At 46.0% G+C, this 21,010-nt stretch overlaps 1 protein-coding gene across 9 annotated transcripts in view; it reads right to left on the bottom strand.

Moving 5' to 3' along the window:
- The window catches only part of LOC106599374 (E3 ubiquitin-protein ligase RNF220), a 192,004-nt gene that overhangs the window by 14,848 nt on the left and 156,146 nt on the right, over positions 1–21,010 (bottom strand). For 2 of the 9 annotated variants that reach the window (XM_014190573.3, XM_014190575.3), the window contains exons 6-12: positions 20,467–20,509; positions 19,494–19,598; positions 17,717–17,838; positions 16,798–16,927; positions 8,735–8,918; positions 8,561–8,616; positions 8,325–8,439 (exon numbers count right to left, since the gene is read on the bottom strand). In XM_014190573.3, coding sequence (XP_014046048.1) covers positions 8,325–8,439; positions 8,561–8,616; positions 8,735–8,918; positions 16,798–16,927; positions 17,717–17,838; positions 19,494–19,598; positions 20,467–20,509 — 755 coding nt within the window. Of the gene's footprint in view, positions 1–8,324; positions 8,440–8,560; positions 8,617–8,734; positions 8,919–16,797; positions 16,928–17,716; positions 17,839–19,493; positions 19,599–20,466; positions 20,510–20,668; positions 20,913–21,010 lie in introns of those variants that run through there. The other 7 variants (XM_082973380.1, XM_082973379.1, XM_014190577.3 and 4 more) reach the window with 7 other exon arrangements.

A 21,010-nucleotide genomic window follows, 5' to 3' on the forward strand; every position in this document is an offset into this window, starting at 1 on the left:
ACATAGCTGGAGCCCTAAGCTGGATATAATTTGACATCTTAGATTTCTTATAATTATACTTAACTTATAAGCAGTGGCGTATTGAAAATCACACCGTCTGTATTTCAAAATAGCCTATCTTGGAGGACGACAAAGAAACTGGGCTTGTGTTCAGAAAGGCACAACATACAACAGAAAACTAAAATATTAAGTAGTACTGTTTCAAAAGTTCTCCCTACTGAACATACAAGAGTACGTAGTTAAAGAAAAAAAAGGAGGCTGGAACCAAAGAACAGTTCATATATGTCATCTCAGTTGTGATGCTCCCCTCTCACTGCCACAGGCTGGAAAGATCCAGAAATATAGAACGAGAGAGCGAGAAAGAAAGAGCGAGCGAGAACTTGTCCTTCTTCCCCATTAAGTGTCCTGTGTTCAGTCTGAACGTTTGCGGGAGGCGGTGCCGTGTGCCCATTTCTCATTTCATTAGCCGGGCTTGCCATGCTCCCTGGGCCACTGCACCCCTGCAATCCATCTCCATCAGCCCGTTATCTTAATCTAGCGTCCATCTATATCCTCGCCTTTCATCTCTCAGGCAGGGAGGGAGGCAGGCAGAGAGGGCCTCCTGAACACATTACTGGCTGGTGTAATTTCAGTTAGATTCAGGAGAGAGGGAGGAGGAGGAAAAGAGAGACCCAGGGGACTGACAACCTTCTACAACGGGGAATAATCCACAACCACCACCTCCACCATTCACACATTTACCTTCAGAAAGTATTCACACCCTTTGACTTTTTCCACATTTTGTTGTGTTACAAAATAAAATAGATTTAATTGTCATTTTTGTGAACGTTCTACACAAAATACTCAGTAATGTCAAAGTGGAAGAACTATTTTAACATTTGTAAAGATAAGTATTCAACCAAGTCAATACATGTTAGAATCACCAGCGATTACAGCTGTGAGTCTAGCTAAAGCTTTCCACGCCTGGATTATGCAACATTAACCTTATTGGTTGTTAATCACGGCTAGAAAACCATTTTCAGGTCTTGCCATAGTTTTAACTTAAATATGCTTGAAAATCTAACTCAGCCACTCAAGAACATTCACATCTTCTTGGTAAGCAACTCCAGTGTAGATTTGGCCTTGTGTTTTAGGTTAATGTCCTGCTGAAAGGTGAATTAATCTCGGTGTCTGGTGGAAAGCAGACCGAAGGGTTTCCTCCAGGATTGAGCTCCATTCTGTTTATTTTTTATTCTGAAAAACTGCCCAGTCTTTAACGATTACAAGCATACCCATAACATGATGCAGCCACCACTATGCTTGAAAATATGGAGTGGTACTCAGTAATGTGTTGTATTGGATTTGCCCCAAACATAACGCTTTGTATTCAGGGGAAAAAGTTAATTCCTTTGCCACATTTTTTGCAGTATTACTTTAGTGCCTTATTGCAAACAGGATGCACGTTTTGGAATATTGTTATTCTGTACAAGCTTCCTTCTTTTCACTCTGTAAATTAGGTTAGTATTGCAGAGAAACTACAATGTTGTTGATCCATCCTCAGTTTTCTCCTATCATCACAGCCATTAAACTCTGTAATGGTTTTAAAGTCACCATTGGCCTCATGGTGAAATCCATGAGCCGTTTCTGTCCTCTCCGGCAACTGAGTTAGGAAGGACGCCCGTATCTTTGTAATGACAGGGTGTATTGATACACAATCCAAAGTGTAATTAATAACTTCACCATGCTCAAAGGGATATTCAATGTCTTTTTTTTCTTAATTTTTTTAATCTACCAATAGGTGCCCTTCTTTGCGAACCATTGGAAAACCTCCCTGGTGTTTGTGGTTGAATTTCACTGCTCAATTGAGGGACCTTAAAGATAATTGTATGTGTATGGTACAGAGCGGAGATAGTCATTACAAAATCATGGTAAACACTATTATTGAACACAGAGTGAGTCCATGCAACTTATGTGAATTGTTAAGGACATTTTTACTCTTGAACTTCTTTAGGCTTGTCATAACAAAGGGGTTGAACACTTATTGACTCAAGACATTTCAGCTTTTAATCTGTACTTGATTTGTAAAATTATAGAAGAACATCACTCCACTTTGACATTATGGGGTCGTGTGTGTAATCCCTTAAGGCAATGTCCACGCCAGCGCGTGAATCTAATCAGCGTAATAAAAAGTCACAAAAAGAAATTAGGCGAGCTATTCACATTTTTGCAACCAGGAAATGGCAGAGCGATTTCTGCATTGTGCATCTTTAACTAAACTGACACCAGATAAAACATTGAAGTCACAATTGATTTCTTCAGCTCCAGCCATTGTGTGTGAGGAAGGTCTCAGATGGCTATAGGGGGAGGGCTTCTCTCTCTAACAGGGTCCGAGGGGGGAGATGGTGAGAGGCAGAGGAGGACGGAGGTGGGGTAGAGTCATCACTTAGAAATTGAGGACAGATTCAATTACTTCCGAAGCTACATGGAAATCTCTGCCATTGTTTCATGTTGAGCATGACATTTTGCAGCAATCACATTGGCGGCATTGGAGAGGTCATTTATCTTGTTGGGAATGAGCGGGGTTGGAGACGACCCCAATGCCAAGAGATCATTACCCATCTGGGATGAGATCAGAGATTTCACTGCCACACACACACACACACACACACACACACAATGCATCAGCATAACGAAAGGAGACAAACCTCATTTTCATTTGAGAACGAGGGCTGAGAAAGTCCCCACAAATACATGCATTTTGCAAACAGCAAGGAGGGAATTTCAGCCTCGTTCTTCTAAAATCATTCAGTCCCTTATTTGGTCTCCTTAAAGGGATTCTCAGATTAAGCCTATTTCTTTCGTATCAGGAAATTGCCCATAAAACTGTCACACTGCATGCCCATTTCTTTACTTATAGATTTTGGCACAAAAATTCATAGAATGCCAACAGAAAGATCCAAATGGAACAACATGCGGCAGGTAGCCTAGTGGTTAGAGTGTTGAGCCAGTAACCGAAAGGTTGCTCTATCGAATCCCCGAGCTGACAAGGTAAAAATCTGTGCTTCTGCGCCTGAACAAGACAGTTAACCCACTGTTCCTATGCCGTCATTGTAAATAATAATTTGTTCTTAACTGACTTGCCTCGTTAAATAAATGGTTAAATAAATAAAAAATAAATGTAATTTAATGATTTATTTGTATTTGAATAAAAAAATGTATTTCAATAAAATCACTACCACAGCTCTTTCTCTTCTGTGACAATACTGTCTTGTTCCTCCCACTAAGCCAGTGGTTCCAAAACTTTTTATAGTCCGTACCCCTTCAAACATTCAACCTCCAGCTGCGTACCCCCTCTAGCACCAGGGTCAGTGCACTCTCAAATGTTGTTTTTTGCCATCATTGTAAGCCTGCCACACACACACACACTATACGATACATTTATTAAACAAAAGAATGTGTGAGTTGTCACAACCCGGCTCGTGGGAAGTGACAAGGAGCTCTTATAGGACCAGGGCACAAATAATAATAAATAATTTTGCTCTTTATTTAACCATCTTACATATAAAACCTTATTAGTTCATCAAAAATGGTGAACAACTCACCACAGGTTAATGAGAAGGGTGTGCTTGACAGGATGCACATAACTCTGCAATGTTGGATTGTATTGCAGAGTCTCTCCGTCTTAAATAACTTCACACACAGTCTGTGCCTGTATGTAGTTTTCATACTAGTTACGGCCGAGAATCCACATAGGTACATGGTTGCAAAGGGCATCAGTGTCTTATCAGCGGGATTTGCTAAGGCAAGAAACTCTGAGCGCAGCCCAAGCCAGAAATCTGGCAGTAGCTTCTGATTAAATTCAATTTTCCCAGAACCGCTTGTTGCAATTTCGAGGAGGCTCTTGTTCAGATATCTATAAATGGACTGGAGGCAGGGCATGAAAGGGATAACGAATCCAGTTGTTTGTGTCGTCCGTTTCAGAAAAGTACCTGCGTAATTGTGCACCCAACTCACTCAGGTGCTTCGCAATATCACATTTGACATTGTCCGTAAGCTTGAGTTCATTTGCACACAAAAAAAATCATACAACGATGGAAAGACCTGTGTATTGTCCTTGTTAATGCAGACAGAGAAGAGCTCCAACTTCTTAATCATAGCCTCAATTAAGTCCCCACATTGAATATAGTTGTGGAGTGTCCCTGTAATCATAGATTCAGATCATTCAGGTGAGAAGAAACATCACTCAGATAGGCCAGTCATGTGAGAAACTCGTCATCATGCAAGCGGTCAGACAAGTGAAAATTATGATCAGTAAAGGAAACTTTAAGCTTATTTCTCAATTTAAAAAAACGTTTCAATACTTTGCCCACATCATTGCATAATGCAGAAAATACACGGGAGTTCAGGAGCCTCGCCTTAAGTGAACAATTTTCATTGTAGTGCCCAAAACGTCTTTCAAGCTGTCAGGCATTCCCTTGGCACCAAGAGCCTCTCGGTGGATGCTGCAGTGTACCCAAGTGGCGTCAGGAGCAACTGCTTGCACGCGCATTACCACTCCACTATGTCTCCCTGTCAAGGCTTTTGCTCTCTCAGTACAGATGCCAACACATCTTGACCACCAACGTCCATTTGATGTCACAAAGCTGTCCAGTACTTTAAAAATATCCTCTCATGTTGTCCTGGTTTCCAGTGGTTTGTAGAAGAGGATGTGTTCCTTCATTGACCCCCATAAACGTAACAGACATATACCAGGAGCTGTGCCAGGCCAGGTCTGTTGACTCATCCAGCTGTAACGCATAGAATTCATTGGCTTGTATGCGAAGCAGTAATTGTTTCAAAACATCTCCTGCCATGTCACTGATGCATCATGAAACAGTGTTGTTTGATGAAGACATTGTCGGTAGTTTTTTTGGGACGTTTCCCCCAGCATTGTCCAATCCAAATCCGCGGCAGCAGGAAGAATTAAGTCCTCCACAATAGTATGGGACTTGCCTGTCCTAGCCACTCGGTAGCTCACCATATAAGACGCTTCTAGCCCCTTCTTATTACTGGTATCTGTTGCTTTTATACATGTCTTACTACTCGAAAGTCATCTTTATCCTCGCTCAAAAAACTCCCATGGCTTATTTTTCAAATTGTCATGTTTCGTTTCTTAAATGTCTGCGCAACAGTGAAGGTTTCCCGCGAGAGAGTAATGGTTAATGTGATTGGATGTTAATTATTTGACTAGGCTACCTGTATTTGACATTGTGTTGTTATTTTGTTGAACACTAGATGGTTTCATTTTATTTGAAACGAGGCTGTTCAGGCGAAGAGAAAAAAAAACTCGCCCAAATGCATAGCCCCGTTGGAAAATATAAATGTACTGTTTGAAAATGATTGATCCCCACCAAATGATTATGAACCATCAGTTGAAATGGTCAGGAAAACCCCTCCAGTTTGGGAATACCTGCAGTAAGCCAACAGACACTAAGGAGGAACGGTTAAAAACTATAATTCCCAGAACAACCCTCTCTCTATGATGAATGACATCATTCCCCTCCGGCGTATAATAAAATATCCTCCAAACATCCCCTGGAACCTGATCAAATAAGGATTTTTATTAACTGGGTGGGTCGAGCCCTGAAAGCTGATTGGCTGTCAGCAGTGGTTTATCAGACCGTATACCACGGGTATGACAAAACATTTATTTTTACTGCTCTAATTACATTGGTAACCAGTTTATAATAGCAATAAGGCACCTCGGGGTTTTGTGGTATATGGCCAATATACCACGGCTAAGGGCTGTGTCCAGGCACTCCACAATGCGTCATGCCTAAGAACAGCCCTTAGCCATGGTATATTGGCCATATACCACATCCCCTGAGGTGCCTTATTGCTTAAGTAGAAAACAACGGCAGGGAGGGAGAAAAACAAGAAATATCTGGGAATAATACAGGTTCAGCTGGAGAGTTAATGTGACTGTCTGGAGGTGTCCCAAATGGCACCCTATTCCCTGTATAGTGCACTACGTTTGACTTTCTTTTTCCCCATAGGGCACTATCAAAAGTAATGCACTATATAGGGAATAGGGTGCCAACCAGTGAGTATGTGCTCCAGAGCAGACTGGTTGGTGGAAACATGGCCTGCGATATGAAATACACAGGCGTGTGTCACATCTGGAGCAGAGCAGCCGATAGGTAAGCTAATAAAGCTGATTCAGGAGGCAGGCAGGAGGCCCTTCTCATGGCTTAGGCCTACTCTTCCTTCTGTCTGTCAACCAGCGGGAGTGATCTATGGCCTGCCCGCCTAACACACCTAATGCCCCTCTCCACCACATAATGGCACAGAGAGGTGGCTGTCGCGAATGTGTGTGTGTGTGTGTGTGGAAGGAAGGAAGATGGACCGTGTGTGTATGTGTGTATAAGAGGGGAGGCAGGGAGCCTCAACAGGGTTACAGCGATGAATCAACCTAAGCTGTCATGCTCCTGGCTTCACCACTTAGGGAGCGCTCACCTGTCTTTCTTCATGCCGACACACACACACAACAAAAAAAGAGCAACTCACTATTCCTACACTCACTTAAGCCTAAACCCCCGACACCGTTATCCTTATGGACACAAGGCTTTCCCTCCCTAACCCTCAGACAGTCACTGTGTTTACATCTGTCTGTCTGCCACACAGACGGATCATAACCACACTGCCCCAGAGGATGTGCTGCTGATGAATTCATCCTCCCACTCTGCACACACACACATATTCATCCTGGGTACACACACCGTCACCCAGGAAGAGGGGTGGAGGGATAGGGCCAGATACGTGATCACAGTGTACTGATGAGCCCAGATCAGGGGTTGCGTCCCAAATGGCCATCGTTCCCTTTATAGTACACCACTTCTGACCAGGGCCCATAGGGCTCCGGTCAAAAGTAGTGCACTATAAAGGGAATAGGGTGCCATTTTGGATGCAACCCGGATCAATACACCTCAAGCTGCTATACTTATGCACCAGTTCAGTTCTCCAGCAGCAGGCTGATATTTAATATGTGGCTAGACCAGCTCTACTCTAAGCTGAGCAACTTCCTCCTGATTGATTCATTTAAATTAAGCATTTAGCCTGCCAGGCAGGCAGGGCAGCCCTCCCAAGAGTGTGTGTAGAAAAGTGTGTGTGTGTGTGTGTGTGTGTGGAGAAGTGTGGGTGTGTGTGTGTGACTACGGGCGCTAAGAGAAAGAGGAAATAAACGTGTGGATTTAGAAAACACTTGCTACTCTCGTACTACTAGGCAGTTTAACATGAGCCCTTCACAGGAAGTCAATGATGATGATGGCAGCTGAGGGAGAGTAAGAAACGGAGCCGTTTGGCTGCTTTGTTGTAACCAAAACAATCATTTATCTCAGTCAGAGTCAGCAGGGGAAATGGACACTGAGGAAAGGAAATGGCCAAATGAGACGTGAGGAAGGAGTCAGAAGTAGTCAGTAAATCAGTCAGTCTCTGAGGCTTGGACAAGTGAAGGCAGCAAGGAAGAGAGAGGGGGATTGTGATGGAAGGCAGTGGCAGACTGCAGTTTTGACCTGTGGCCATGTTTAAGATAGGGGTGGGGGGAAACTGAAGCAACTGAGCCAAAATGGGGAGCAAGAGGAGCAAAGGGGGGAACATGGAATATGCCAAACATGCAGAAGCAAGCAATCAACCAAAATCCCTCTCTCTCTCCACTAGCTGTGCTGCTCTGACCCCAATTACCCATTCAGAGGGGCCGGCCATGCTGCTTCTGGTGGAAATTGTTTTCTGGGCGCCGCTTGTCGGGGAATATGGATGAGGACATGGAGATAAGGGAATTAGAGGGGCTGCCCTTTACCATGAACAGGTTATTCACATTTATCTGCTGCTTGGCAGGGAGGGGCTGGGGAGACTGGAGCTGGGATTCTACTAGGCGCTCTGCTGCTAGGTAGGTAGCAGGAAGGATGTCGTGTGTGTGTGTGGTTAAATTAGGATTCCTGCGTGGTGCTGTGTGTCTGGCCCAGATGGAGCACACGGCTACAGAGAGAGGATCAATACCATGGGAGCCTCTCTGAGATCAGACCAGTGGATGAAGTGAGTCAAAGCACAGATTCACCGGCTATCTCACCGCAGGAGGAAAAATGACCACACAAAATGCATCATTTATGACCCAACCGGCCAGGCGCAGGAAGGAAAGAAAACTAATTTGAGAGTAATAGAAACGAGATAGGAAAGGGCTTGGGCAGGTGTGTGTGTGTGTGTGTGTGTGTGTGTGTGTGTGTGTGTGTGTGTGTGTGTGTGTGTGTGTGTGTGCGCGCGCTCTGGGGCTGAGAAGAGAGGGGAGGACGGGATGGAGGGATGATTCTTACTTCTCTATTTCGCTGTTTTTACAGGTCCGGGGCGCGTTGGAGGATGAGCAGGCGGCGTTGGGGTCCTGAGGCAGCTGCTGCTTGCTGCTCTCACCATTGCTCGTGGAGGGCATCTCTGCAGAGAGAGATGGGGAACTATGACAATTGACCGTGACATTAAATCAATACGGTCAAAAGATTTCAATATGGTAACCATAAAAACAGAATATGACATCTTGTTCTAAGCTTCAACTCACCATCACTGGCCCATTTGGAGAACTCTGTCGCTATTCTGTTGGACGGCATTCCACCACTGAAAGAGCAGAAACAAACAAAACCCAAAGCCGTGAGAAGGAGCTCACCAGCACAGAGCAGAGTCAGTAGAGTAGACCAGAGTGGACTTCAGTAGAGTGGTAGGAGTGAGAACCTACTTCAACACCGCCCCACGCAGGGCCTCCCGTTCTTTGGCTTCTCCTTGGTCCTCTCCGGAGCAGGGAATGATGTCTGCCTCTGTGTACTGGGCCTTGCCGTACTCCAGCGTGTCGTCTCCATCCACGTCCAGGTCGGCGTCACTGTCGTGGCTCTCCTTCGTGCTGCACATGGCAAAGCCTGTTCCTGAGGAGAGGGAGGGGAGGGGAGAGTGGAGGGGGGCAGAGTCATTGCCTAGGCTCTGTCAGACCATGCAACCGTCCTTAATATTGTGGAGGGATATACAAATGCGTTTAAATACTGTACATACACTTCACAACCTCTGAAGCAGGCAGTTCTGTCATGTCAGACAGGATGACAGTGCAAAGCAGGGCTCCAACAGTAGCAAGCCCTTCTTCCAGAACCTGTCTCCCTATCGCTCTCTCTACACATGTAGAGCGGCAGGGTAAGAAAGATCTGAGCTAGCTATTAAACCTGCTGCTAAAGCAGACTGATTGAAATAGACATGTTGAGATGCTGCAATCTCCCCCTCCCTCCCTGTAAAGTGTTGTTGGCTGTCAGCGGCAGACAGAGGGAGGAGGTTTACTGGGTTGTGTCAGCTGCCAGTGGCTGGTTATCTGGTTATGGGAGCGTGGCAGTCTGGGGGGGGGGGGCTGACTGACTGGTGGTAGATCTGACTGGCACCTCTATAAACCCTGTGATGAGCGGCCCGCCAGACAAACTCCTGCCTGACTGCTGGCTGACTGGCTCTTTCAGCTCCACTTAGGCCCTGCCTCTCCCCCTGCCTGTGCTGCCACGGAGACGCACACAGCGCCGGGGGCTGATTGAGTGGTCAGGGACCGAGTCTCTCACTCGTCTAGGGCTGGACACTGACAGCTGACGTGTCAGGACAGGAGATGGTACAGGGCTGTGGTGGGGTACAGACAGACTGGGCTCATGTGGAGACGTAGGTAGAGCCATGGATAGATGTCCTAGGAGGCAGCCTCCTCCCCTCCCTCTGTGAAGGCTGGAGGAAGCTCTGTGCTGAGGGAGCTGCTGCTGGAGGAGAGGATAAAACTCTGTCCCTGCCTGCCACCAAGGCTAACCCTTTTTACAATGTGCCCATGCTTTTAGTGATCACATAAAAAGGGACCTTTTAAGTTTTATTTGGTCCCTGTGGCTGCGTGGAGCATATGCGAACAATGGCTGTGGTGCATAAATGTCTGTTCAGCTGCTGGTGGCAGAGGCAGTAGTACCAGACAGCTGAGGGGACCAGCGGGCAGCATGGAAACTTATCCTATCCAGATAGACCACCACCATTCAGGGACTTTGAGATGATTGAAATACTATAGAGCAAGGGATGGGCTAATAATATGTTTTTCAAGTCCAAGCCTTTGTCTCTCCCACAGCACAGTCAACCCCCTGGACCTGGGGGATGCCTCAAAGGCCGCTGGAAAGGAGGGGAGGAAGGGAGGTATGGTGAGATAAATTAAATGCAGGGCATCATTTGCAGTTTATCTACTTGAACGAGTGGCGACACGTAGGAGAAGCTAAAATAAATAAATAGATTGTCCCTCCGTCCCGACCACTAATGGCGGCCGCTGGCCAGGCACATTGGGGAGGAGAAAGTGGCAGAGGGTTGGAAGGAACCTGAAATCACTGTTAATCCAATCAATTGATCAGAGTATGGATCCTGCGGCTAGTTAGCAATGCACGGCTGGGATTGGGGCCAGGAGATGGGAGGGACAGAGGCAGAGCAGCACAGCATTGATTTTCAAAAGGCTGTGGTGTGGTGGCTCTCTGGCTGAGGAGAGAGAGGCTCTAGATGCTTTCACTGTCCCCAACCCACCCACTGACAAGGCTGGAGCCACTGTAGCCCCTAAGAAGTGGTCTTTCCACTGCTAAGTGTTACTAGGTAGGATTATCCTTAAACCCAGTGGGACATGGAGAAATATTTCTCTCAAATATACTTCCCCCAACTGGAACCGACAGGTGTGGGCTGCCTACAACTGCTGCATTCGATCCAATTCAATCTCAATTCACCACAGCGGTAAGTATGGAAGAAGACTATAAAGACAAGTAGGGAAAACAAGATCCCCATCACACTGATAGTTGACTGATAGAAACTAAAACGAGGGGATGCTGTAAAAGCAAGTGGCATGTAGCCGAACCGTCCGGCTGAAATTGGATTGCCCAAAGTCCGACCCGGTTGATGTCCCATGAGCAGGGAGGACTACAGCAGTCTGAAGTAACGGGCAGTGTCCCAAATGCCCCTCTATTCACCATTAAAGTGCACTACTTCTTACCAGAGCCCTATGGGCCATGGTCAAAAATTGTGTACTAAATAGGGAATAGGGTGCCATTTAGGACGCAAAGATGCTGTTGGGCTGCCCAGCCTGGTCATGCTGCTCAGCTCAGTTCAGGCCCCATCTCTCCCTTTAACCAGTCTTGGCAGGCAATCTAATCTCCCCTGAAAAGGTCAGCGCCACTATAACTGCCTTTCAGTCACATTATGCACGCCGTTGCACGCGCTCCCTCTCTCCCTCTCTCCCTCTCCCCCCCATCTCCCTCCCTCTCTCCCCCCTGCATCTCCCTCTCTCTCTCCCCCCTCCATCTCCCTCTCTCTCTCCCCCCTCCATCTCCCTCTCTCTCGCCCTCCATCTCCCTCTCTCTCGCCCTCCATCTCTCTCCGACCCCAGGGGATAGGCTACTCCCTTTTTGCCCCTCCTCCTGGCAGATCATCTAGGATCAATACTAGGGTTGCACCTTTTGGGGAATATTCAGAGGTGGAAACTTTCCATGGGAATTAATGGGAATATATTGGAATTAACGAAAACATACGGGAGTTAACAGAAATATGTAAATTAATATTAATACCATTTAAATGTATATTTTTTTGCATTGGATACATTTACAGAAACCTTTCACCTTATCATATGTATACAGAATTGCAAATGATTAAATCCTTCCAATAGAAATTTAAAAAAATAATTTAGTTACGAATTGGAACTTTAATTAAATGACTCTTCACATGGGATGATTTCACTGAACAGCAAAAGGGAATATTGAATGATCCCCAATGATCCATCGCATCTCCCAAAAACGTTTAACATACATCTGTAAAATGATAGTCTAGAAACTAAAGCCTTTGGTTGTCTTCCATGTCTTCTCCCTGGACCTCCTCAATGTCCTCCTCTTGAACTTCAGACTCTGAGGCCTCATTTTCACTGTCACTTTCCAACCTTGTTGAGGATAGCTCGTTGTCAGGCTCAAAAAGCCTCAAATTTGCCCAGATGGCCACCAATTTTTCAACCCTTGTATTGGTCAGCCTGTTGTGTGCTTTGGTGTGTGTTTCCAAACGAGGACCAGTTGCGCTCTGAGGCGGCTGATGTTGGTGGGATTTGGAGGATGATGGAGGCAACATTGGTAAGATCCACAAAGTGCCTTCCACCAGGTGGCTGATGAGATATGTTGGCACGACTGCCATGTAGCATCGCCATCCCAAAGCCCTTGCTTGGAAGTGTACCTTTCCAGATAGCCAAGAATCTTGCCCTCATCCAGGCCAAGGTGGTGAGACACGGTAGTGATGACACCATAGGCCTTGTTGATCTCTGCACCAGACAGGATGCTCTTGCCAGCATACTTGGGGTCCAAAATGTACGCTGCGGTGTGTATGGGCTTCAGGCAGAAGTCTTCACGCTTTTTGATGCATTTCAGAACTGCAGTTTCCTCTGCTTGGAGCAACAGTGAAGTGGGCAGGGCAGTACGGATTTATTCTCTTACATCTGCAAGCAGAGTCTGAACATCTGAAAGGATGGCATTGTCTCCCTCAATCCGTGCAATGGCTACTGCTATAGGTTTCTGGCTGCTTACCACTCTCTCCCAAAATACATCATCCAGGAGGATCCTCTTGATGGGGCTGTTCATATCGGCAGACTGTGATATGGCCATACCTTGGAGAGACTCCTTCCCCTCCAGGAGACTGTCAAACATGATGACATCACCACCCCAACAGGTGTTGCTGGGCAGCTTCAATGTGGTGCTCTTATTCTTCTCACTTTGCTTGGTGAGGTAGATTGCTGCTATAACTTGATGACCCTTCACATACCTAACCATTTCCTTAGCTCTCTTGTTGAGTGCATCCATTGTTTTCAGTTCCATGATGTCCTTGAGGAGCAGATTCAATGCATGAGCGGCACAGCCAATGAGTGTGATGTAGGACTCCTCCACTTTAGACCAAGCAGCCTTCATGTTCGCAGCATTGTTTGTCACCAGTGCATATACATTCTGTGGTCCAAGGTCATTGATGACTTCCTTCAGCTCATCTGCAATGTAGTGACCGGTGTGTCTGTTGTCCCTGGCGTCTGTGCTCTTGTAGATTACTGGTTGCGGGATGGAGATGAAGTAGTTAATTATTCCTTGCCCACGAACATTCGACCACCCATCAGAGATGATTGCAATACAGTCTGCTTTCTCTATGATTTGCTTGACCTTCACTTGAACTCTGTTGAACTCTGCATCCAGCAAATGAGTAAATAAAGCATGTCTGGTTGGAGGGGTGTATGCTGGGTGAGGAACATTCAGAAATTTCTTCCAATACACATTACCTGTGAGCAGAAGAGGTGAACCAGTTGCATACACAGCTCAAGCAGGACATTCATCAGCAATTATCTGACTACGTTCCTCCATTGAGTCAAAAAATTGTCTGATTCTTTATGCACTTGGCCAGATGATTCTGCATCTTTGATGCATTCTTCACATATGATTTGGCACAGTATTTGTAATGTACACATATGTACACATATTTTCCTTCTACATTAGCTGCAGTGAAATGTCTCCACACATCAGATTGTGCCCGTGGAATTTTGCTGTAAAGACTAGAAAAAAATGAGTAAAAATAAATAAAAAATACAATTACATGTACAGATAAATAGTTAACAGGTTAGATTAAACAACTCCTTTATAATAAATGTTTTAAAATGAAATGTGTATGGAAACAGGTGAATTAACACTCAGTTAGCAGGCTCAAGCTAGCTAAAACCCACATGGTGGCAAAAACTAACTAGCAGAAATTGTTAACAAGTTAGAAATGACTTAAACACTTTGCTGTAGGCTACTATTTACGATTAACAAAAAATAATGTTATAAAATATATTCAAAATCAAAAATGACCATAAAACATGTAGTCCTTGGCTCAGACAGTGTAGTAGTGTGGGCTCAATAGCAGCTCATTAGTGTAAGATCTTGAGAATCAGCTGTACATGTGATGGACGAGTGCACTGCACATGTGATGGAAGAATGCACTGTGCATGCAGAGGGGTGCAATTCCATTGAATTGGGGATAGTTTAACCAAAATATGCCACAAGACCAAGAATTGCCTTATGTGTATCCCACAAAAAAGTTTCACCGTTATAAGCTAACTTTTTAGATTTTTGATGAATTTAAGCAAAATTCCCGGGCTTAACTTCCCATGGAAAATTCCCGGAAATTTACTGGAAAGTTTCCGACCCTTTCCAGCCCTTAACACACACACGTCCATGCACACCGACACACACACTACACAGGTGCACCTAAATGGCACCCGTCCCTTGCATATCCTCCACAATCATTATCATAACCAATCTTGTGCATCTCATTGACATGAACATGTCAAATACATGTGTTCTTCCCTGTGTAACACAGACGTGACTGTGACATGGAACACCTATCTCCATATGTCACCACCATCTGGAGATGAGACAGAGACAACGCTAAGGTTCTGAGCGAGTGGCGAGGAGGGGTCAAGGGACCAATCAACATGAGAGACAGTCTGACCAATAACAGCCGGTTGCCATGGTGCTTATAGCCCTTATCAGCCCTCCCCAGTCGGCTCTGGTCATATCCATCATCTCTCTCTGGCATTTACAGGACACGTCTGGAGAGATGATGGGACAGAGATGGAACAGAGATGGCCGCCATCTTTGAAGCCTGTTTACAAAGCAGAGAGTGCCTTCTGTCCCCGCTGCCATCTTCAGTCAGCGGCCCCAAATCCTCTCTCCCAGGATCGGCCCACTTAGCCTTGGTCTTCACTATCAGGCTGCTGGGATCAGATCTGACCCTCTTCCTCAATATATCAGCCTTTAGTGCTTTTCTCCCAGGCCCTCATAAGCCATGTACACAGGAGGACCACGTGAGGGCTGGGCCCCACACGTCTCAAGCAGAAAGTGATCCTGTTCGATTTTCCTCCCTCTCTCTCCTGGTCCTCGACTTTTCTCTGGTGTTTAAACGGCTTCCCTTTGCCTTTCTTCCCTCTCCTCAAAGCGAGAGAGGTGGCGGTGGTGGTGCTGGTGGCTCACAGAGGATAGGCCTCTCTTATCCCATTGAAGCCCCTCATCTCGGTCTCTCCTCCCCGCGTCTACCACCCCCCTGGGCTGGGTAGATGGTGGATTCTGCCTGGCTGGGCCCATTGAACCAAGGCTGACTGCAGCAAAGCTTTCAAGGCAAATCCACCTTCTGAGCTTCTGGGGGGGTGCGGGGGGTTGCATTCAAGTGGTCTCTCCAGGCTGGCTAAGAGCAGCAGAAAGCACCTCTGGCTTTGACCAGCCCTTATCTGTGTCACATCACAGGACGCCGGGCTATCACAGCCGGCCAGAAGGGGTCTGCTGCTCATTAGATGAATGGACAGACAGAGACAGACAGACGGACAGCCTCCTGCTCAGGAGGTTCAGTCGAGATATCAAATTGATCTGTAGGCTGTTGATGTCTGTCTGGTCAGGTTTGTAGCGAGAGAGAGGGGCCAAAAGGCAAAAGGCTTTGTAATGCAGTTTTACCACCTGGATCAAATTTGGGGACTTTGAGAGTTTTAAACGGGCCCTTAGAGAAGACAAGGACTCTTTGCTTTCCTGTGATCTGTAGACTCACACCATGAGGACCTGTGGCCAATTCATTTTCATAGCTTTCTCTAGCAGTGAAGCAAAGGCCTGTCTGTCGGACATGAGATAATGAACGCTGACCTATGGCCAAATCATACACTTGTCCAATCAAGCGGACTACACTAGCTATTGATCATGGACCAATGGCATTCTAAATATTCACAAATCATTTAGGTGAGCACACAGTGGCTAGGTTGGATCAATTCATTACAGCATCTAAATCACAGCCTACGTTTGAAAGTCCCTGTATTGTACAGGGAAATTAAAAATAGATAACTTACAGGTTATTGAGCATTCCAGTCAATATCCCACTGATGTCTCGTTGTCAATGATTACCGATTTGATATTCAATTCTAGCCCTCCCATAAGATAAGATAAGTTTCGGGGGGGGGGGGGGGGTTAGGAGGAAAGAGCAGCCTATGGTCCCTAGTGGGCCGCTTTAGGTCCAGGGCTATAATTGCATTGCTGGGCTGAGGGGAACCTGGGGGTCACTGGCCCATTTCCCTTCCACACACCACTCCTCATAGGTTCAGACAGGTCAATTGCACAGCTAAATGTGTTTTCCTTTCCCTCCTAAAGGGCTGGGGCCAGGACCGGACTGGGCTGTCCCCCGTCTGGACCGGGGCCACATGGCCCCACACTGCAGCTGGAGAGACAGATGTAGTGTGTCCCAAATGGCACCCTATTCAGTGCACTACTTTTGTACAGAACCCATAGGGTGCACTATGTAGTAGTGCACTACGTAGTGAATAGGGTGTAATTTAGTAAACAGAGCCAAAGCTGTCCACCATGTCTGGCTGCAGCCCAGGGCATGTTAGCCTCTCTGCACCCAGCCACGTCCTTTTAAAAAGGCAATGATGCACAGACTCAACCTGTTGTTATACTGAAGGAGAATTGTGACTAGCAGGGAATGTTGTTCAGAGTGGGTCCTGTTGCGTGCTGGAAGGCATTTTGCTGTACTGGCTTTAGACTCTTATCGTTAGGATACTTTCAACTACCCTAAACACTTTTTTATTGCTCAAATGTTGCACAAATGTTTTGTCATTTTAATGTAAGAACCAAAGTAGACTGATTTTCTTAGAGTGAAAAACTGATTTACATCCCAATTGGCACCTATTCCCTTTATAGTGGACTACTTTTGATCACGTCCATAGGGTTGTAGTGCATAGTGTACCTCTGAAGCCTCCTTCCAGCAGGGTGGTAGCTCTGACCCTCTTCTGGCCGCACCACTCGTACTCCTCGAAGCGGGTCCCGTTCTCTCCGTCCATGTCTGCAGAGTCATCCTCAGCAAACGCACCCTCCCTCTGAGAGAACAAAGACACTGTCAACACTGACCCAGACACAGGGTAGGGCTTGGAGTGGAAAAAACTGTCTCCTGTCAGAAATAATCTAAATGTTCAATACAAAATGATCAGTAATCTTTGTATTCATTCAAATTAAAATATTGAATAATATAGATTAATACAAAATTAGCTATGATGCACAATAGGTGTTAGTAAAACTACAACTAATGCATCTGTAAGATTTGGAAAGACCATCACCAAAGTAGGGGGGCAAGTGGAGCATCATGACCAACGTTACAGCCAAGTTTATGAGAGCATGATTACTATAAATATATCTATCCTATTCTGTGAGCGAAGGAGAAGTGGTTACAATGACAGTGAGCATGAATCTGTGTTGGTCAGGAGACCTCACTAGCCATCTAGTGGGTTAACTATTCGACAGGAGAGAGAGCTGTTTTCCTAGACTAATGATTCTTTCTGCTGAACATCTAACTGGTACTACAAGTCATCAGCATAGAGCAAAGAGGAAAGGTCCTTCTTTGAGACTGGAGTGAGATAGATTCAGTGCTTGGAGGACAAGTAAAATAAGAGCTTGTCAGGAAGCCCTGGTGGCTACTGTTTCCATGTGTTCTGAGTCTGCCATATCTATGTCATTTCTAAGTAGTGTGTACGCTAGGTCAGATCCAGGGGAAAGAGCGGGAGCAGAGTGGATAGACACTAGATAGCGTGGTGGTGACTAGTGACTAGAAAGATGGTGATTGGTTGACTAGACGCCCGAGGCTGAGGGTACGGGTAGGGACGTGAGGCTACCTTGAACAGACATTGTTCCACATGCCTACTCATCTCCTCCTCGGTCCCTGCCAGCGGCGCGCTGCACAGTGGACATACCTGCCCATCCTCTGGCTTCCGGCGCTTCATCTTCCCAATCCGGGCTGAAACACAAAGAAGCAGAGGAAGAGGTGGTTAGAATCATGACAAAAATACACAGCAATCTGGGACTTGTTTTTGTATTTCTCTGTTTTAAGTGCCGTACTAAAATATCACATCGGTAGGTCCATTGACTTCAGCAGACAGCGATGTGGCTACAATGACATGATTGGTTGAAATGCAGTAAAAGAGAACGCAAGCCAAAAAACACAATCAACCGAATGTTCTTGATTAGAATCTGATATAGCCTAATGAGTTATTTGATCAAATTAAACCCCCTGTCAGGGTGGATAACAGGCTCATAGCAGGCAATACAGCCCAGCAGAATGCCTCTGTCACAACCAGGCTCTCTTTGAATATGGCAACCGGTATTGCATTTGACATGGATGAAAAACACACTGTAAATTCATGGTAGTCTTTTGGGGGTTTTCCATCTCCTCTGTCCTCCAGCTGTGTACTGTGTCTCTCCTCTGTCCTCCAGCTGTGTACTGTGTGTCTCTCCTCTGCTTGGCAGAAGAGCAGCGGTGAACGCTATTGGCATTCACAACATGTCAGAGAAGTTTGCTGTCTCGCTGGCAATAACGCGGGTCAGTGGAGTGGTGAGGAATCGATGCGCCCCAGGTCTCTTAGAAGATGCCACAGTGTCTGGTACCGGAAGATCAGGAATTACAACAGCGAGTGGAGATGCCACTGTGACAATCCTCCTCTGCGCCACAACTGGTCTAACGTCAGGACCGTACTCATAACATGTCTCAGTTTTGCCTTTTAGACCAAAAAATGAATAAGATTACATGGTCAGGGGGAACCTGATCCTAGACCAGCACTCTTACTACGAGATGCCCAGGAGGCTACAGTCTAATGTTCTAACACCGTGCCGTGATGACAAAAAGAGAGGGCAATCTATTCTCTTCAACCAGTGTTTGAGGAGAAGCTAAACATTGAGAAGGTTCCTCCTCTTTTTCCACAGGATATGGTCATTTACTCTCCTCATAGAAACTGACATTGTTTTAGGAGACGATAGGCCTGAACTTGGTTCCCTCTCTCCATAGGACGGGTAAGGATGGTCTACTGTAGGTCTAGGTGACGAGACTCAACAATCCTTCTACAGCACTAGTCGACAACTCCCCCCACCGCATAATTTGAAATTTAACACAGCAGAACAGCGGCCAATGCGCCGTAAGTCTTTGTCGCTTTTTCTTAACTGCAAATGGCGTCCGGGGACATTAATTTTTAGGTGGCTGTGATTGCGAAAGGGGCCAAGGGGGACCCGAGGAGGGACGGCGAAAGGAGGAAGGACAACGCGCCATAACTTTGGGGAGATTGGGACAGCTACTAATAATCTCTCTCCCAGGCCAGGGAACGGGTGATGGTAATCGAGTAGGGCTTCATTAAACGCAGACAGAAAGGGACGATTAATTAGGCCCGGCACGAGTCGTCCCCCATCCCCCCCTCCCCCCCTCAGAATCATTCAGGTTCCACATGAGAGGTAATAGACATTAATGGAGGCTTGAGTTTAAACAATGTCGGCACCGCTTCTTTTCATAGCAGCACTGAGGCTGCTGCCGAGGCTGGTGCAGATGCCAATGGAGGCAGAGAGGGAGCCTGGGCCCGCTGGCTGACAGAGGGGGTGTTGGGGAGGGGACGGGGGGCAGGCTCTTACCGTGGCCAATGCAGCAGGGGGCAAGGGGGGCTCCATTGTGCAGTCCAAGGGGAGCATTTTTGACACTTTCCTTGGCGTAGCGCCTGCACCAGCAGAGGTCATCGACTGTCAACATATCAAGAAGGTCAAGGGTTAATAGATCCTCTGCTCGTGTAGGCGCTAGGTCAAGGGAACAGCAGGGACGGAGACACACAGGGGCAGCCAGGACTCCTGACCCCCCCACCAGACTCAGTTGGGCAACAAGGGTCAGGGCTGGCTCTGTAGCTGTAATGTAGGCTACAGCCTGGAGCTGGTCCACTGTATGAAGGGCTGTCAGCAAGGCCACACAGGGCTTTGTTCGACATGGGTCTCTGGCTATACTTAACCATAACGTGTTCTATCGATGGCAGAGCCAAGGTTATGGCTATGCAGGGTAGAAATGCATGGTCAAACCAAACACAGCCTGGTCAAGGGTCCACGGACTGACTGTCAGCCGGTCCATCCAGACCTACGCTATGACTCTGTTCTCACTCTGAAGATGCACAATCGCCTCCCCAGTTGTTTGCTGCTTCAACTTTGATTGACAATTCCACCAACTGTAGTGCAGATGATATTTGGTTGAGCAATCAGTTTTTTCAGTAGTGTAATGTATAAAAAAAGAAAAGAAAACTGTTCTATGACAATCATAGGATACTCAATAACTATGAACAGAAAATGATTTGATCAGTAAATGTTTTGTTTTAGGAAATTGCCTTAATAATTTCACAAGCCTTTGGCACCATTTTCACCAAGATAAACTAGGCTCCAATCATGTCATTGCATACACATTGTCTGTGAGAATCGGCAGATTAAGATATACCTGGCTTAATCAATATTTATGAAGTAATTCTACAGGATGTTGTACCAGAAATGAACTTATAAAAAAATACAAATGTGTAAGATGTTTATGAAGAATAATTAGGAACTTTACAAGAAAAAGGAAATGTATACATACCATTCAACCGCGTTTGCCTGTTTGCTCGCACTCTTAAAAATGTCTACAAGTAGGAAGAAAGGAAACACAAAAAATATGCATTAGATATGGACCTTACAATTTATATTGTTTATAGATACATTAGTAGCAGCTCATGGCTGGATTGATTTGGATTCTACAGAGTGCCCTGCAAGTTTAAGCTTGATAGTAAACAAAAACCTACTTCTTTTATGGGCTGTATCGTCTCTTCCATAACAGGGTCGCAAGTTTTTGTTCAAAGCCTTTTCAAGCCGACAAACTCACTTTTACACGTCTATCATTTAGGCCTCCCGGTAGTACACCGCACCATGAATACACTTTTGAGTCAATAATTTTATAAGGATGCCAAAGGATTGAATGTGGCGCCTACAAAGCCGCTTTCTTAATCGCCGTCGCCATGTTGGCTTGGCGCGTATCATGTGACTAAACATCGGAGTGAAAGTTCAGAGGACGCCCGGTGTTGTTCCACTATTGGCCACTAGGGAGCAGCAGTACGTAATACAGTGACTTCAAAGGAAGTTCATTT

The sequence above is a fragment of the Salmo salar genome, chromosome 03 (assembly GCF_965601325.2).
Source record: "Salmo salar chromosome 03, fSalSal1, whole genome shotgun sequence".
NCBI classification, from domain to species: domain Eukaryota; kingdom Metazoa; phylum Chordata; class Actinopteri; order Salmoniformes; family Salmonidae; genus Salmo; species Salmo salar.